The sequence below is a fragment of the Nesoenas mayeri genome, assembly GCF_963082525.1.
Source record: "Nesoenas mayeri genome assembly, chromosome: 2".
Classification (NCBI taxonomy): Eukaryota; Metazoa; Chordata; class Aves; order Columbiformes; family Columbidae; genus Nesoenas; species Nesoenas mayeri.
In genome coordinates, this window is record NC_137543.1 from 54,398,107 (window position 1) to 54,413,987 (window position 15,881).

The window sequence follows — 15,881 nt, forward strand, 5'->3', positions numbered from 1 at the left end:
AGTTATGGTTCTGGCATCAATGCACACATTCTTTAATCTATTTGACAGGACCAAATTTGGAAGGGAGGAAGGAAGCAGAAAGACATAACCAAATGCAAAGTGACCTGTAGCGATTAAAGCAGGGGATGCTGCAGGCAATGTAGGGAAATGTAGTCCTGATAAATGATTAATCTTTAAGACTAGAGAAAAGAAATAAACAACAAAGGCTCAAGATGAAATGTGGAAATAAAGCATGGCTTAAAGGAAATAAGTACAGGGTTAACTAACCTGTGATACGTTATGCAAAAGCACATTTATTTTCATATTTTCTTCTTAGCTCTGTGCTTGTATTCCTTTGTTTACTGTTTTTGTCAGTAGTATCATACATTTCTGTATCTGAGGCAGAGAGCAAAGTCCCACGTATATGGATTTTTCTGAGAATCTTTGGACTCTGATAAATCTTAGGAGGAAAAAGAGAATTAACTTTGAAGCAGTTTACCATCTATTCTACCCACTTCTCCCAGCTTTTCTCCTCTTCCTCTAGTGGAAGTTTCTTTCCTTGTTACAAATGTGTCAGAAGCAAGGATATATATAAAATACAGGTTTCCTCTGTATTTTATAGTACAGTATAACAGTATAAATTTACTTCATCAGCCAGCATATTTTCTTATGTTTGCTTTTCACAGGGAATGGTATAGCAGTGAACACTGGCGGCAAATAACTTTTTCAGCTATCACAGGAAAATTCAAAGAAATGTGCTGGAGAGGGAGCAATTTGGGGGAGTTTTTTGAGAAATTTTTAAGATATTGTGATGTAGCAGGAAAAAAAGATTGAATATATTCAACCACCGAAGTCAACAGTGTATACTGTCAATGTAGGTACTTTTCAAGTACTTTAATGTATAAAGACATCAGGTTTAGTTATTGAACGAGGAAGATAATCAGCAAGAAATTCCTTTCATACAAGGTAGCCCTGTGCACAGAAAAACAAAAAGTACCTTACCAATGTAATTTATCCCAGTTCTTATATCAGTCTAAATTAAAACATCCAAAACTCGTTGAGTTACCCAGATAGCATAGGAGAAGTTGGTATTTTGCTTTAGAAAGTCTGAGTAAACTACTGCTCTTTTTTGTGCTAGCTCGAGAAAGGAATAGGAGTTCAGTGTTGCAGCTGATATTGAGGGCTACTTTATTGATTACTTGCAGTATACAGAGATGGTAGTTTAGAATGGTAGGTGAAAAAGGACCTTCATTTACGCAATAGCTAGTAACTACTCAGGCTTGTGCGAAGCTCCTGGAAAAGTCCCGAGGATGGGCCTAACCTGAGGAAGGTTAAACACTGCATCCAGACTGACTGGTAACTACGTAGGAGGTTCTTTTGGGAAAAGGATCTTGTCACAAATTAGACAGATGATTGTCTCAACTTTACAGTACTTACTTCTCATTTAGTATTGTACTTAAGTGTTAGTAGTAGTTAGCACATAATAGTGTAGCAGAAGGACAGAATGTCCTGTTCCCTTTTGACACATATGTAAGTTCAGAGTTTCTTTTACCAGTTGTTACAAAGAATCTGATTCATTTATCAGGTTTATGCATTTGAGAGTTATTTGTCAAAACTGATCTCACTCTACATCATTTGGTTAAGGTTGATTGCACATGTCAGATTAGAAAGAATGGTAAATATTCTTTTTAGATGAGCAACATTGATTGGTGGCATTTTCTCTTTTATGTAGATTTATATGACCATGTTGTCCTGTCATTTAGGTTCAATAACAGCCTGTTCTCAACCCCCACTTTAGCTAACACTGCTGTACCTAACAGCTCTGAATTAATGTGATTTGTCAGTAGCAATAGGCCACAGTGATAACCAGAACACGCTGCTACATCTTATTCTGACTGATCTATGAAACAGCATTGCCCATTTATTCTTTGGCACAACATAATAAACAGTCTCTGGGCTTCTACTTTCATGGCAGGTATTGAGCAGCTGAAACCTTCACTAATTTACACAATGGTTTATCTTTTCTCCAGTTGACTTCAGGGGAAACTCTAGAAGCCATAACATAAAAATTAATGAGGTCAAACATGCTAACATGTCACACAACAGAGCAAACACTGCATGCTCGCCATTAATATTAGTCAGAAGGTGATTGGGGCACTTACTGTACAAAAATACATGTACTGTATTAGTGTATATAGAGAATGGTTTGTCATACTACGCCATAGACGTATTCCAGCCATTTCCAAGAAAACTGGCTAGAGAAAAGATTTTTGCCTCACATGAGAACTTATAAACGTTTATATTGTTCTCCTTGATTGCTGGTTTTTTGACCACTGAGTAGAAAACTGTGTTTTACATTAGTATCATTTTCCCTGGTTATGACAAATTATATAATTATGTCTGTTGTTCTCAAAAATATACTTAATTATGAGCCAGCCACATACACCTTCTTCTAGTATATCTGAAAGTTTCTCCATTGACGCTGCATTACCAGATGGTTTCATTTTCAGTGAAGACAATACTGTTGTGTGGTACCTATGGAAAGGAGGTATGTCAGGTGGCCACAAGAGCAATTCTTCAGGCCTTCAGCTTCCTTTGTGTTGCCTGTGGCTTCTCCAGTATGAGCAGCAGCTGGGCTGCAGGCTGCATAAATTGGTTTAGAACTCCAGCCATATGATCAAGTCAGAAAAAGGGTTAAACACCCGTGATAGATTTGGTTGAGAAGGATAATATTTGCAACATAAGTCTTTTCCTCAAAGATCGTTCTGATCCAAGTGTCTACCAAAGGTAGCATCTACTAGAAATAGACACTTTATTTGCCATCTCACTATAGTAATTCTTCTGAGGGGTATTTGTCGCAACCTTTTATTTCTTGTTGATTTATATATTCACGAAGGTTCCTGGGGTGAAATGAGGATAAATTGTCATTGCCATATATGTGAAGTGAAAAGTATATGCCTGCAGTCTTTATTTTTCACTTCTCAGTTAGATGTGTGCTTCCTTCACGTGAAAGAAAGAAAACCTTAAGAACACATGCTTGTCTGTCTTTCGATCTCTCTAGAATTACCTTGTCATGAAATGTAAAACTAATGTGTAGTTGTAAAAACCACTGCCAGCATTTTCCTCACTAGTGGCTGATGGCTAAGTAGATTTAGAAATGAAAGGGGTTATTATAAAGTGATTACTGAATAGCTAGGTATGTCATTTTAAACAAGCAACTAAAATCTCTGTTGCAGATTCAGAATGTAATCTTGTTTGTATCATTCATACTTAAAATCTGATTTTGATTGTGAAGGAGTAATCATGTAACGCAGGTAATTTGAGAAAAATACATTGAATGATGTTTTTCTTTCATTCCTTATTTAAATGTATTAGAGTTTAAATGACTCACCATTCAGAGTACACCTATAAAATGACAACAACATAAAGGCTAGATTCCATTTATGTTGGTTCAGATTTAAATTTTACTATAAAGTGAAAAGTTCATATCACTTTTCACGAAATAAAGCATTGTATAGAAACTAATACATAAAAAATACTGCGAACTTTAAAAGGTGATGATTAGACCAATATATTTTGCATCTGTACATGTCAGCCTGAAGACTTAGGCCTTGTGGGATACGTGTGGTCATAGATTGGTGAATAAGAGATGAAAAAATTAAGGAAAATGTCTCATGCAGGATTATATCACTCATTCATGTTTCTGTATCCAGTGCTTATAACGATTCATTACTAAAAGCTTAAATCTAATGTCTCATCTGGTTTCAAGCAACATCTAGACTAATTTTTTTAGAAGTGGTGAGCTGCTGCCTTGGATGTGTATTAGATTGTGCTTTCAATGAATCTTCTATCATCAGATAAGCCTTGTGGTTCTCTCCCAAGAATTCCTGTATATTTAGTTTGTGTTTGAGTTAGAAATATCACAAAAGTAATTATCCTAGTGATAAACGGATATTAGCATTAATGATTATTCCTGGAAAAAGTAGACCTCTACTTTTTGAGGAGGAGTGAGGATTCAAGCTGGCTCGTTTTAAGAACTTGACCTGATCATTTTACTGCTGTGAGCTGTAGGAATGTATTTCATTGTTTTCTGAGCTCCCACGTTTTGGAACTAACCAGGTCTGATCACAAAGTACAGAAAAAGACCGTTGAATGCTATGTTCTAGTGCATTAGAAATGAGACTGAGAATTAGGATTCCACAGCTTTTGTTGATGCTTTGTAACTTTCAGCAAATAATCCATTTCTTTTGAGTTTCGGTTTCTTTGTATATAAATGAGGACATGTGCTATCTTCATATCTCATACAGATAAGTAAAGTTTAACTACACAATACTTCTGAAGTATATGATGAAACAAAATCAGTAGAAACATGATCTTGCATCTGGTTCCAGCCTGAAGAAGGATGGTGTTGCCGTAGTCTTAGCGACAACACGGTAATTGCTCGCTTTCCTCCTTTACCCAGTAGACTGCTGGCATTTCTGGCAGGAAAAAGAGTCTGAGTATGTGCACATGCTGTAAGTGAGAATCTTCCAGTTCTCAGATGCAGGGAAGTGGTTTAGTCGAGAGAGGGAAAACTATCCATGTTGTGTTTGCCCTGAAATGTGTTTTTATAGTTAAGTCTTGTCCTTCTCTCCATTGTGAAACTGTGGATGTTAGCGAAGGTGCTGGGGGAAGCAGAATGGGAAAAGTGAACTTCCCATGTCCCCTCCTCAGTTTTTCTGGTTTGTTCTTCCATGGAAGGTACTTCTGATTAAGTGAAGTGCACTGACAGCCTGATCACTTTTACCAATGCTGGTGAACTCTTAAAGCATGAGTTTACCTTAAAACACAAGTAGCCTTGTTTGAAACAAAGCATGTCTTAAATTGTCTGTTCAATCAGATGTGGCCCTGATTTAGTGTGTGGAATCAAGTCTAAAGTTTGTAGGTGCTTATGATCTCCATCACTGTAGTATTCTTGCACTGTAGTTCCTTGCAGGTGTTTGTGGAATGATCTGCAAACCTCTGATACAGCTGCTGGACTTCCACTTTACTCAGAGAGCGTTGACATGAAAAGATGTTCAGTAATTTGAACAAGACTGCTTAGGCAATCTGTGACAAAGCCTGTACATTTAATTATCATTAGTTAAATTTGTGTTTAAAAGACCTATAGTGAGTAATACCTTAAATCACAGATGACTCTGGTTTCATCTTAAATTTTTATGTTTTCTTGTTCTGTTCATCTTTCACTTCCTATGGAAGGACAATAGCATCCAATCTGGAATTTAAATCACAAGAGTTGTGATTACAGAGCTAAAACATACTAATAATTTGCCTATACAAGAAGTAAATTCTTCATTCCTATTGTTTGGATGTCTTTCAAATGGTACCTAACACATACCAGCTGTCTGCAGCTGCTGGAGCACCATGGAGTGGCAGAAAATCACCATGCCATTCCTTTCTTCATGTCTTTTTTCAGTAGGTCTGTGCAGTCTGTGGGGAAAAGACAAAACTTCCAGTCTGAGTTTTCATTCTAAACCCAAGTTTTGATGATCAATGACAGGATGCTAAAAATACACCTAAATGTCCCTGTGATTCTGAAATTGCGTTTCTGAAAAAGCATTGTACTTGTGGTAAGAGGTAAAGTGTGAAGTTCCAGAGAAATGAGCTGTGAATTGCAGCTGCAATGGAAATTGATCCTGTCTGTCAGTCTCTGCCTGTATTCTCAGGAAGACGTGGAGAAGCAGAGAAGGAGCCAAGATCGACGATTAAATGAGATGCTAAAGTGCCGGGGGCTAGAACCGGACTTGCCAGTCCCTCTGGCCAGAGCTGCACCTGTCAGACTTCACTGGCTGATACTCTGCTGGAGCTGGCAGAAGGAGAGCGGTACGAAAAATGCTGCGGGCTTCAGCAGGGGAATCAGTAAGAACTACCTGGCTGAAGCTTCAGGCATGACAGGCAGTGCCCTCCTTTGGGAGGAAAACCTCTTCTCTTATGAAGTGATAGGCCTTATTTTCCCCATTCGCCTCATGATTTGTACCAGTGAGGCATGAGAAAATAGCTGGAATACTGAGGAAAAACAGAGGCTGAGTTCACATATAGCACTCCAGAGTGAGTTGAGAGGTCTGGCTGTAAAACCTCTCTGCAGGTGTGCCTTTACCAAGTGAGGAAAAGAAACAAAGGCTTAGCAAATAGCTGTTGTGGGGTGAGGTGTATATGTTGCACATAATGTTGTTGGTACAGCATCTTAATCTCATGATTCATTTTCTACTCTAAGAGATGTGATTTCAGTTGTGATTAGCACTGTGCTCTGACACTTCTCTCTGTAGCTATCACTAATCTGATGCAACGTAATGACAGCAGACCATTGCTAGGATGGCAACTTTCAGGTACTATGTGAATAGTTAGTGCAAGTCTCATGAGCACAACAGCAGCATCTCTATAGAATGCTTAATTTTCACTGCAAGTTGGGAACTTACCATGGGAATATGATAAAAAGATCCTATAGAAATTACAATCAACAAAATTAAGTTATCATGCTGTGGTTGTTAGTTCAGCTTTCCCTTTTAAACCATAGCCATTAGTTGTCATTCTCTTTGTGTTGCTTAACAATTTTCTTTCCCCAAGTATCCTGAGTCCTTCATGATGCAAAGCATTTACTTTCCAGTGTGTTGCAAGCAATGTACTGTGCTTTCAGAACCATATCACTTTAAATATTTCTTCTGGGGTGTACAACAACACCTCCAGAGAAGCTCAGTGCAAACTTGATCTAATGGAAACTTCTTTTTCTATCTTTTGTTGCAATAAGTTTTATTTCTCATGGCTGTTTTGAGCTTTATTGATTTTTAATCCGAAATTTGCACTGCTACCTTAGCCTTTTTTTCTGATTTCCCTTCATCTCTTTCCTGCTTACAGTATGAATTAACTGAATTTAACCAAGAGTCATCATGTACTTCATGCATATAGATCTGTTATGACTGAGAACTCAACTGTATAGAGCAGATGAAAAGTGATATCCTCAGGTCTGTAATGAAGTCTTGTCTGATAAATGAAAGAAGTGTGGTATTGAAAAGAAAAATAAAATAAAGCAAATAAAGTAGTGGTAATTTAGGAATTATACTTATTTGATGAAAGAAATAGTAAAGTATCATAAATTTCTATAGGCATGTCCATTTTGAGAATTTAGAAGTGAGACTGAGGATACAAAGTAGGTAAATTCTGTGCAGTGTAGGCCTGTATCTTCAAAGGCTCTTTCATGGACAAAACTCTCTGGAATATTTAACCTGACTTTCTCAGTGCACAGTTATCCCACTTTCTCAGTTATCCCACCTAGTGCATTATATCAGATCTTGCTTTATTTTTCCGTAATGTCTTTCTCTGCTGTGTCCCAGGGGTTTTTATATCCTACCTCTCCCTTTCTTTCCACTAATTGCTGTCATTGGCTGCTCAACACATTAACTGCTTGACACTTACCCCACAAAGGGGTCTTTAGGGCCCTATCAGTTGCATAATCTCTGAATTATGGTAAGAAAAATAGATATGAGTTGCGTAGCTACTGATGCTGTGAATTACAGAATCAAGTTAGGAACCAAAGCTACCAGAGTATTTGCCTTGTCTGATGACCTTTATCCTGTGAATATCAACTAAAGCTGTATTGTCTCCATCTTCTACAATCTAATCTCTTTTTTCCCTTGTCTCTTTTGTTAGAAGTGAAAATGTATCTGTCATTCTCATAGCAGTGACTTCAAGATTTAACTAGAGGGCTAACTTGTACTTTTTATTAAGGTAACGTGACATAAGAATATCTTCCTCCTGGGCAGAAATCTTGGATAGGTTTTGATCCAGTATTTTTGTACAGCCACTCAATTTCAGTTTTAAAATGCTACGAATTAGTTTTATGTCTCCAACAAAATGATTTCTCAGCTCCCCTGTGAATTTTCTGATGTATCTACTATGGAACTAAGCAGGCTGTTCCATATTCTTGCAGCTGGAATCTTTGTTCAGCTACTTAATGTTGTATGTCAGGGTCACCTCAATTTTGTAGATTTTGTAGTCCTATTTAGCCCGTTCGGGTAGCACTACAGTTACACAATACCCATCAAATGCGTTTTGGTATTCATAGTCTCACCTAAATGAAGAAATGCTTAGAAGCTGATATGAAAACAAAACCAAAACAAAACAAAAAGGAAGACTCTTTTATCATGACATTTATGTCTGAATTATGCAGAAGTAAGTGCTTAAGGAAGACTTGCCAGTCTTTGAGGTTTACTTCTAATTAATCTTAGTTGTAGTAGCAATAGAAAACAGCCCAAACACTGGGATTCTTAGCTGGGGTATCTGAGTGTGGAGGGAGGTGAATGGCTCTACCGTGATTTTTCCTTGATGGCGACATGTTTACCAGTCAGTCTACTTGCTAGAAAGGAGACCAGGATTAGACCCATTGCTGAATTTGTTTTCCTTTGCCATTTTGTCACTGACTGACAAATGTACTGTATAGATGATCAACACTGTTGAGTAGTGGCAATTAATTAAAAAAAAAAAAAAAACCACACCAACAAACCTGGAAGATTTAAAAGGGGGAAAAAATACCCTGCTTTGTAGATTTCAGAGAGAACAAGCAATTTCTTAACACCTTTTCTTCAAGGAGTTAAGATGAATAACATCTTTGAACAAATGTTTCAAGCATGCAGGCATTTTATTAAAAAGTAAAAAGATGAAATCCGGTGTAAATTGTTTAGAACATTTCTAGTGAAGACATGTTGATTAATAAACATAAAAGAGGGAAGACGCATATTAATTTGTTTATGTATAACAGACTTCTAGCTCATTAAAAGTCTTCTAAGCATTTAACTAGTGAAGCAGTGGATAAAACTAGACATTGTCTTTAATCTTGTTGAGGGCTCCGATATGAAAAAAGCCTAGATTATTGCTAAATATGTATAATAGCTCTATTAATGACAGTGTTTTGAAAATGTGTGGTGTGTTTGTGGTTTTGCTGTAATATGGTGGAAACTTGGGTTTACTTTCCTATCTCAGTTGCTGGAACCAGTAGAACTGAAGAAAATTTAACTTTGTCAGCCACCTTCTTTGGCTCTTGTATATAGATAGCCATAAATTCTTGGGTATGGTTTTGTTCGATGTGATTTATGGTTGGTTATCCAACGGGAGATCTCTAGGAAAGTTCATATGCAGTAGGATATTGGCTGATGTGCCTCCTGTTGTTTCTTTTCATTCTTTGCTAAACCACTACTACAAATTGAGGTATTTGCACTGTTTATTTTAGATGTGTTTAAAGAAAAAAAAAAAAAAAAGAAGAAGAAAAACAAAAGAATAACAACTAATGTTTATGGAAAAAAACAACCCTATGGACTATTTTAGAGGAACTGGAATATTAATGCCCTGGCCAAATAGTGATTGAATAATTGCATTCAGTCTAACTTAAAATCAAATGAATAAGAAATAGCTGAAGAACCACCCAACACTTCTTCTTTGTATAAACAGTCCTGGGAGAAAATCACCAGGTCTTTGCAAGTTTCTTCTAAAATTACCTTTTTCTTTTTAGATACTTGTATTGCGAAGGTTTTTACTTTAAAAGTGTTAACACTTTTTTTTTTCTTTTTTTTTTTTGGATGGACTTCTTTTTTTTTTTGCAAGCAGCAGATAGGTAGAAAAAGTATGCACCATTTAAACTGTATCATGCATTTTGAGTTTAACCTTAAAAAATATTTGCTTTTCATTTTTCCTCTAAGACACTTCGCTCTCCTTTTCTCACTGTTTTTCCCCTGATTTTTCAGACCTGTACTTTTATTGTCATTTGCACTATGAGAGATAAAGCAGTGAATTTCTGTTGCTGCTTATTTGTCATATTTATAGAACTGTATAACTTTTTGCTACTGCTTTTACTTAGCTTAATAGTAGAAGCAAATAATCATACCAGAATTATATTGGTAATTTTGCAGATCCAATGCGTGGGCCACGAAAACTGGAGGTTGTGGAGATCAAATCTAGACAAATCACTATTTGCTGGGAACCATTCGGATATAATGTCACACGTTGCCATCGGTACAACCTCACAGTCCATTACCGTTACCAGGCTGGAGGACAAGAGCAAGTGAGAGAAGAAGTCAGCTGGGATACAGAAAGTTCACATCCCCAGCACACAATTACCAATCTGTCACCATACACAAACGTCAGCATCAAATTAGTACTAATGAATCCCGAAGGACGAAAGGAAAGCCAAGAACTTGTAGTACAAACTGATGAAGATGGTGAGTTTTTATGTTTATGTATGTATACATTGTACATGCATACTACCTGATAGCCAATATGCTTTTCTGTAGAAATGCATGTTCTACTCTCACTAAAATCTGTAGCAGATTTTTCCACCAATTTCAGAAATTTTAAGGTGGTAAAGTGTTATAATGATCTTTTATATAACCTATAATATCATACATCATTTAATCATTTCTTTATTAAACTAATATCTCATGCTTGAACTATGTTCTGCCTCTTAAAAGTTCCAGTATCAATTTGAAGAAATTTCAGGCAATTGTCCACAGTATCCTCATGTATGCTTTTCTGTTGATATGCTCAATATTAAATATTTGTTGTTGATTTGCGGTTTCAATTTCTCTAGCTTTGGCTTTCCAGCCACTGTACTCTGTTAGTTGCTTATTCAGACAATAAATTCCACATACATACATTCAAATATGTAGATATTCCCTTCCTTTTAGTAATTTTTGGCTAATGTGGAGTTCTCAGATCTCTTTTTTTATTTTGAGTAATAACGTAATTTGTGAGTGTCTTTTTTGAAGCATGGACAGCCAGATTAGCTATTGCATCTCTGTAATGCTGTAGTAATATTACATGTAGTGCTTATACCATCTGCCTAAGTTCTCTGTGATATTACTGTGATTATATATGCAGAGAGTTTACTGGAGCTCCGTTAGCTACAATAGCAAAATGAGACTAACTTGTGGAATTCGTCATGCACTAGGAATCACTTTCACCGTTCCAGAACATTCTATATTGAGATATAGCCCCTTAGGGCCCTCTACAAGTGTGCCTTAGGTTTTTTGACCTTGCTTTTTGCCATTTTAAAATGCCTACTGTTCTAAGAAACCTTATCAAGTGACTGACATTGCTTTATATAACAGATCTGTCCTCCTCCCATTCTTCTCATCTGTAATCTGCACAGGAGTGACTTTGTAATTTCTTCCAGGTCAATGACAGATATACAGCAAACATGTTGGAAAGATTTCTAGAAAAAAACTTCAGCAGTGATGAGTTGCTCTTATAATTCATACTTGAAGTCTGTCATTTAAACCTATTAAATCATTTAATATATGCTGTATTGGGTTTTTTTTGTAGTACTGATGTCTAATCAAAATACATGAAGGAATAAATTAAACAATTTAGGAATGTATAGTTGCTAATGCAACAGATTTGACAAAGCATAGCTAACAAAAAAAAATTGTTTAATTAGAATTAATTTTGCTGTCATCCCTCTAATTATGATTCAGTTCAATCGTAGGATGGTAAAGCTAAAGACCTTATTGTTTTCTTATTGTCTTATGTGTTTTCTCTGAACCTTTGCATAATATTTTCTTATTCCTGGCCACCTGTAACTTACATTGTTCCAAGACATATTAAAAACCAACATCAGTGTTTGAGAGAATACTTTGGACAAAAATCATAAGTTTTTTGTATACCATACGCTTCAGTAAGGTACATAAGTCTGGATTTAACACAACAGAGTATACTGACCCAAATTATCATAATTATTTTTTGAATTACACAATCATGTAGGTTGCAAGGGACCTCCAGAGCTCATTTAGTCCAACCTTATGCTCAGAGCAGATTGAGTGAGAGCAGATTGTACAGCTGAGTTTTGAGTGTCTCCAAAGATAGATATCCCACAACTTCTCCAGGTAACCTCTGCCAGTATTTGACCTTCCTTATAGAATAACTGCTCAAGTTTATGGCCTTCAGATAATTTTGGAGGGTTGCCACAGTGTTTTGCTATGCTTCCAGTTTATTTACACTGTATTTAATCCCTCTTCTTTTACACATGAATCATTAACCCCATGATTCCAAATGAGTTTTACCAGTTCCTTCCTACTTGGCAGCGAGGTTTAGTCTTAAGGCTGCTCTAAAGGCATCATTTTAGTGGTCCATACAGAACAGTTCAGAAACCATCACCTATATCCTTGGAGCTTCCCCTTGGTAGAGCAAGGGACTCTGCAGAGAGCTATGGAGAGGTAATTATGAAGTCTCGAACTGTGTAAGCTTCCAGACTTAGAGCATGGAGGAGGAGCACAGTGCTGTACCAGACCTAACAATGGGAGGGAGCAACCAGATGTCTTGCTTTCAAATCTTCCTATTCTTTAACCATTCATGTACATCTCAGTAAAGGGTCTGAGAAATTATTTCAATCACTGCAGCAAGTAGCTTCCACCTTCTTTCTCTAGCACATCAAAAAACGTTAAGTGTATCTTCTAAATGACTTTTCACATCCAGTTTGTGGGAAAGTGCTAGCCTATCAATGCCTGTTGCCTCACAGTAGCACTGTGTACATTTTTCGGGATTTTCTTTTCCCTTTCCATTGCAAATGTTGTTACAAAAATAAAATCACAGATAAATGTGCGTGTGCTGTTTACACATCTCCCTCTCTGAAAAATGCCTTGAGGTTGGCTCAGGGATAAGGTAATTGTTGCAGAACAAACAGGAAACAGAAGTAGATATCTGAGAGCAGGTGACATACCATTTATCAGAACCTGCTGACATCCCTGGCTCTTCAGAGGTCATTCTCATAAATTAAGAGACTTTAAGAAAAATGAATAATGTCAGTTCTTCAATTTGTCTGCTTCATAATTTCTTTATGACCTGTTGTAGGTCATCAAGCCTAAAGTCAGTGTTCTATGCGACACATGGCTCATCTTTCCAAACTAACCATTCTAGTTCAGTCTGTTGAAACTAAGAGTTGTTACTTCAGTGCTTGTCTGTTTTCATGTATGAATGTTTAATATGTTTGTCACTGTGGCACAGTAACACTGTTGATAAGTAGGTATCACAAATGGATTTTATTTACAGGAGTTTATATTTGAGATATCACCTAATTCGTTATAAAAAGCTGATTTGTCCTTTTCTTTCATCAATAGCATTTTACAGGAAAAGTGCAATGCTCGCTGATTCCTTCTTATGCTGGAGCTGACATGTATGTTTACTTAATGGCACTACCCTGTTTAATAAATTCTTCTCCTCCTATGCTACCCTGGCCTTTGCTTTAGTCTTGGGAAAATAATATTGGGACAGTTTTTATGCCTTAACAGCACAAATATTACGTAGAGTGTCTCCTGAATTTTTTCTCAAAACAGCATTTTTTTTCCCTTTTTTATCCTTTAGTCCCCAGTGCGGTGCCACTTGAGTCCATTCAAGGAAGTACCTTTGAAGAGAAGATTTTTCTTCAATGGAGAGAGCCAGCGCAAACATATGGTGTGATTACTTTGTATGAGGTACCTAGCATTTTGCCATGTTTTAATTTTTATGTATAATTTTGATTTTCAAAAGTGCATAATTGTTACCAAATTTTTTTTCCACTTTATCTAAAATAAATCTTCTTTTTAAAGATAGTAGTACTTACAGTGTAATAAAATCAAATACACAATGTAGGACTGAATTATGCAGGACCCAAAATATCCCTGGGTTATAAGCTTTAAGAAAACTGCTATTTTTAGAACCATGTGATATAGCATTCTATCTAGTAATGTAGATAAAATATTTAAAAGACTGAAAGACAGATCTTATTGAATTAAAAAAAAAATATGAGACATAACACAGTGGTGACATTCAACGTCACATTTAGAGAAGAGTCATTATATGAAGCCTATTGTAATAGAAACAAGCAGGCATAATTAAAAAAAAATCTATCAATTTTTAAATGCAAATTCGATAAAATTACATGTTGTTAGATGTCTAAAAATCTGTGCTTTTTCTCATGTGGAACCTCTGCCTGAATACCTTTTAGAAAAATTGACAAAAGACTACACAGATTAAGCTGTCAGACAGTAATCACTGTTAAGCTTCTTACCTGACCTTACTACAAAATTGGTATTGAAATGCTTTGTTTTAAAAAAAAACACACCTAAATGAGATATGGTGTAAAAGAAAAGTTACACTGAATGGTAACCTATTGATACTGTTTTGAAAACTGTTTTATTGTAAGACGATAAAATGTTATGAAAAAGTATGAATTGATTTTTTAATAAAGCTGACTACTTTCCAGCTAGTTCAACAGTTGCCTGTCTTCAGGGATCAGAATATTTTAGTTAGTATGTTAATGTTTTTATTGATGTTAGGCTTTATGTACATAGAAACACACAGTGGTGAATCATCTTTCTACTTACAAACATGCATGCATGTCTAATTACGTTGCACTCTATACATGCAGTTCGTTAGACGTATATGCATACATAACTCCATCAGCTGTAGTGGGAGCTGTGCAAGTGTATTCATAGATGGAAAAGAATAGCTTGGCCAGACTTTCTGAGGTAGTCAGGGCTGTGCAGGACTCTGAACATCAAAAGAACAGTGAACAGAACATTGAAAAGGAACTACTGATACCTCCTTACACTGTTTATCTAATACACCTCAAAGCAGAGAGAGAGGGAGCAAAGCAACCAGTTAAATCAGAAACGTGATTTAATTCATTTTTAAGTAAAAGATACCAACGGACTAATGCAACAAAACCATCCCTTGTTTTAAAGATGCCAGCTCAGTCTGGTCATGCAGCTGAATATGGACAAATGCCTAGTTGCTGGCAGCTTGTTGGTCAATACTTTTTCTGCCCTGATATTTGCTTATGAGCCTAAAGTGTGTCACAAAGATTTTATAAATATGACCAATAAACTACCTGAAGGCAAACAAATATATACAGTGAATCACAGCAACATTTTACCTATTTTAAATGTATACTTTGATGAAAAATGAAAGTATGCTTCCAGTGTATTTTAGCTAATTGGCACAGCTCACAGAATAAGATCCAACAAGTTAGGTTAAATTTAGGTACCTGTGTTGTATGGGTTGGTTCAGACTATCAGATGTCTCAGCTGGCACCTCTCTGGCTGATCATTGTATGGCCAAGGTGCATCCAGCACAGCTCCAAATCACTCCAGCTTGTGAAGTGAGGTGTCTAATCGGCACCTTGTTGCAGGCCAAAGCTCAGACAAAGAGGAGTCTAAGCCTGGGCTGTGTGTACATCAACAATTCTGATCTACAAAGCATAGCCATTAAAGCTGCCCTTATACAAACGCATGCCGTATTTGGTACATTCGTGAAAAATGGTGCTCATGGCATTCACTTTGCAGAGAATGGCCAAGCTTATTTTCACCAGGGGTCACCTCAGCCTCATGGTTGCCTTCAAAGGGCCAAATGCCATTTTAGGACTGTATAAATGTAACTACTCCTACATTTATAAAGTCCTAAAATTACATTTGGCCCTTTGAAGGTATCCATGAGGCTGATGTGGCCCCAGTGACAATGAGTTTGACATCCCTGGCCCAGCGGGTGAGCACTAACCTAGTAAGGGTGAGGCCTAGGTAGGGAATAGTTCAGCCTGAGGAGTTCCCCAATTCATGATAATCTGTCTGCAGGGAAGTGAGTTAGGCACAGAGCCACAGCAAAGGGTGAATTACCCTTCCATTCACCCATCACTTGGCACTGGGCTGTACACAACCAGGGCTGAAAGAATTGTAGTACCAGAAGAAATGCAAGTATGAGAGTGCAGGGTACTTGAATCTAGAGTTGAACACACAGAGTTTGGGTGAGGCAAAACAACAAGTACGTAAGCCTCAGTCCAACCCAGGAACAAGGTTGCTCTTTCCAGGGCATGCTCTTAAACTGGTAGCTGTTTTTGTAGGGTCAGCCTT

The 15,881-nt window shown here is 36.9% G+C and overlaps 1 protein-coding gene across 1 annotated transcript in view; it reads left to right on the plus strand.

Moving 5' to 3' along the window:
• The window catches only part of PTPRM (protein tyrosine phosphatase receptor type M), a gene marked incomplete at both ends in the record, with an annotated part of 469,357 nt that overhangs the window by 238,260 nt on the left and 215,216 nt on the right, over positions 1-15,881 (plus strand). Inside the window, 2 exons of the mRNA XM_080338550.1 lie at positions 9,915-10,223; positions 13,360-13,469. Coding sequence (XP_080194676.1) covers positions 9,915-10,223; positions 13,360-13,469 — 419 coding nt within the window. The remainder of the gene's footprint in view (positions 1-9,914; positions 10,224-13,359; positions 13,470-15,881) is intronic.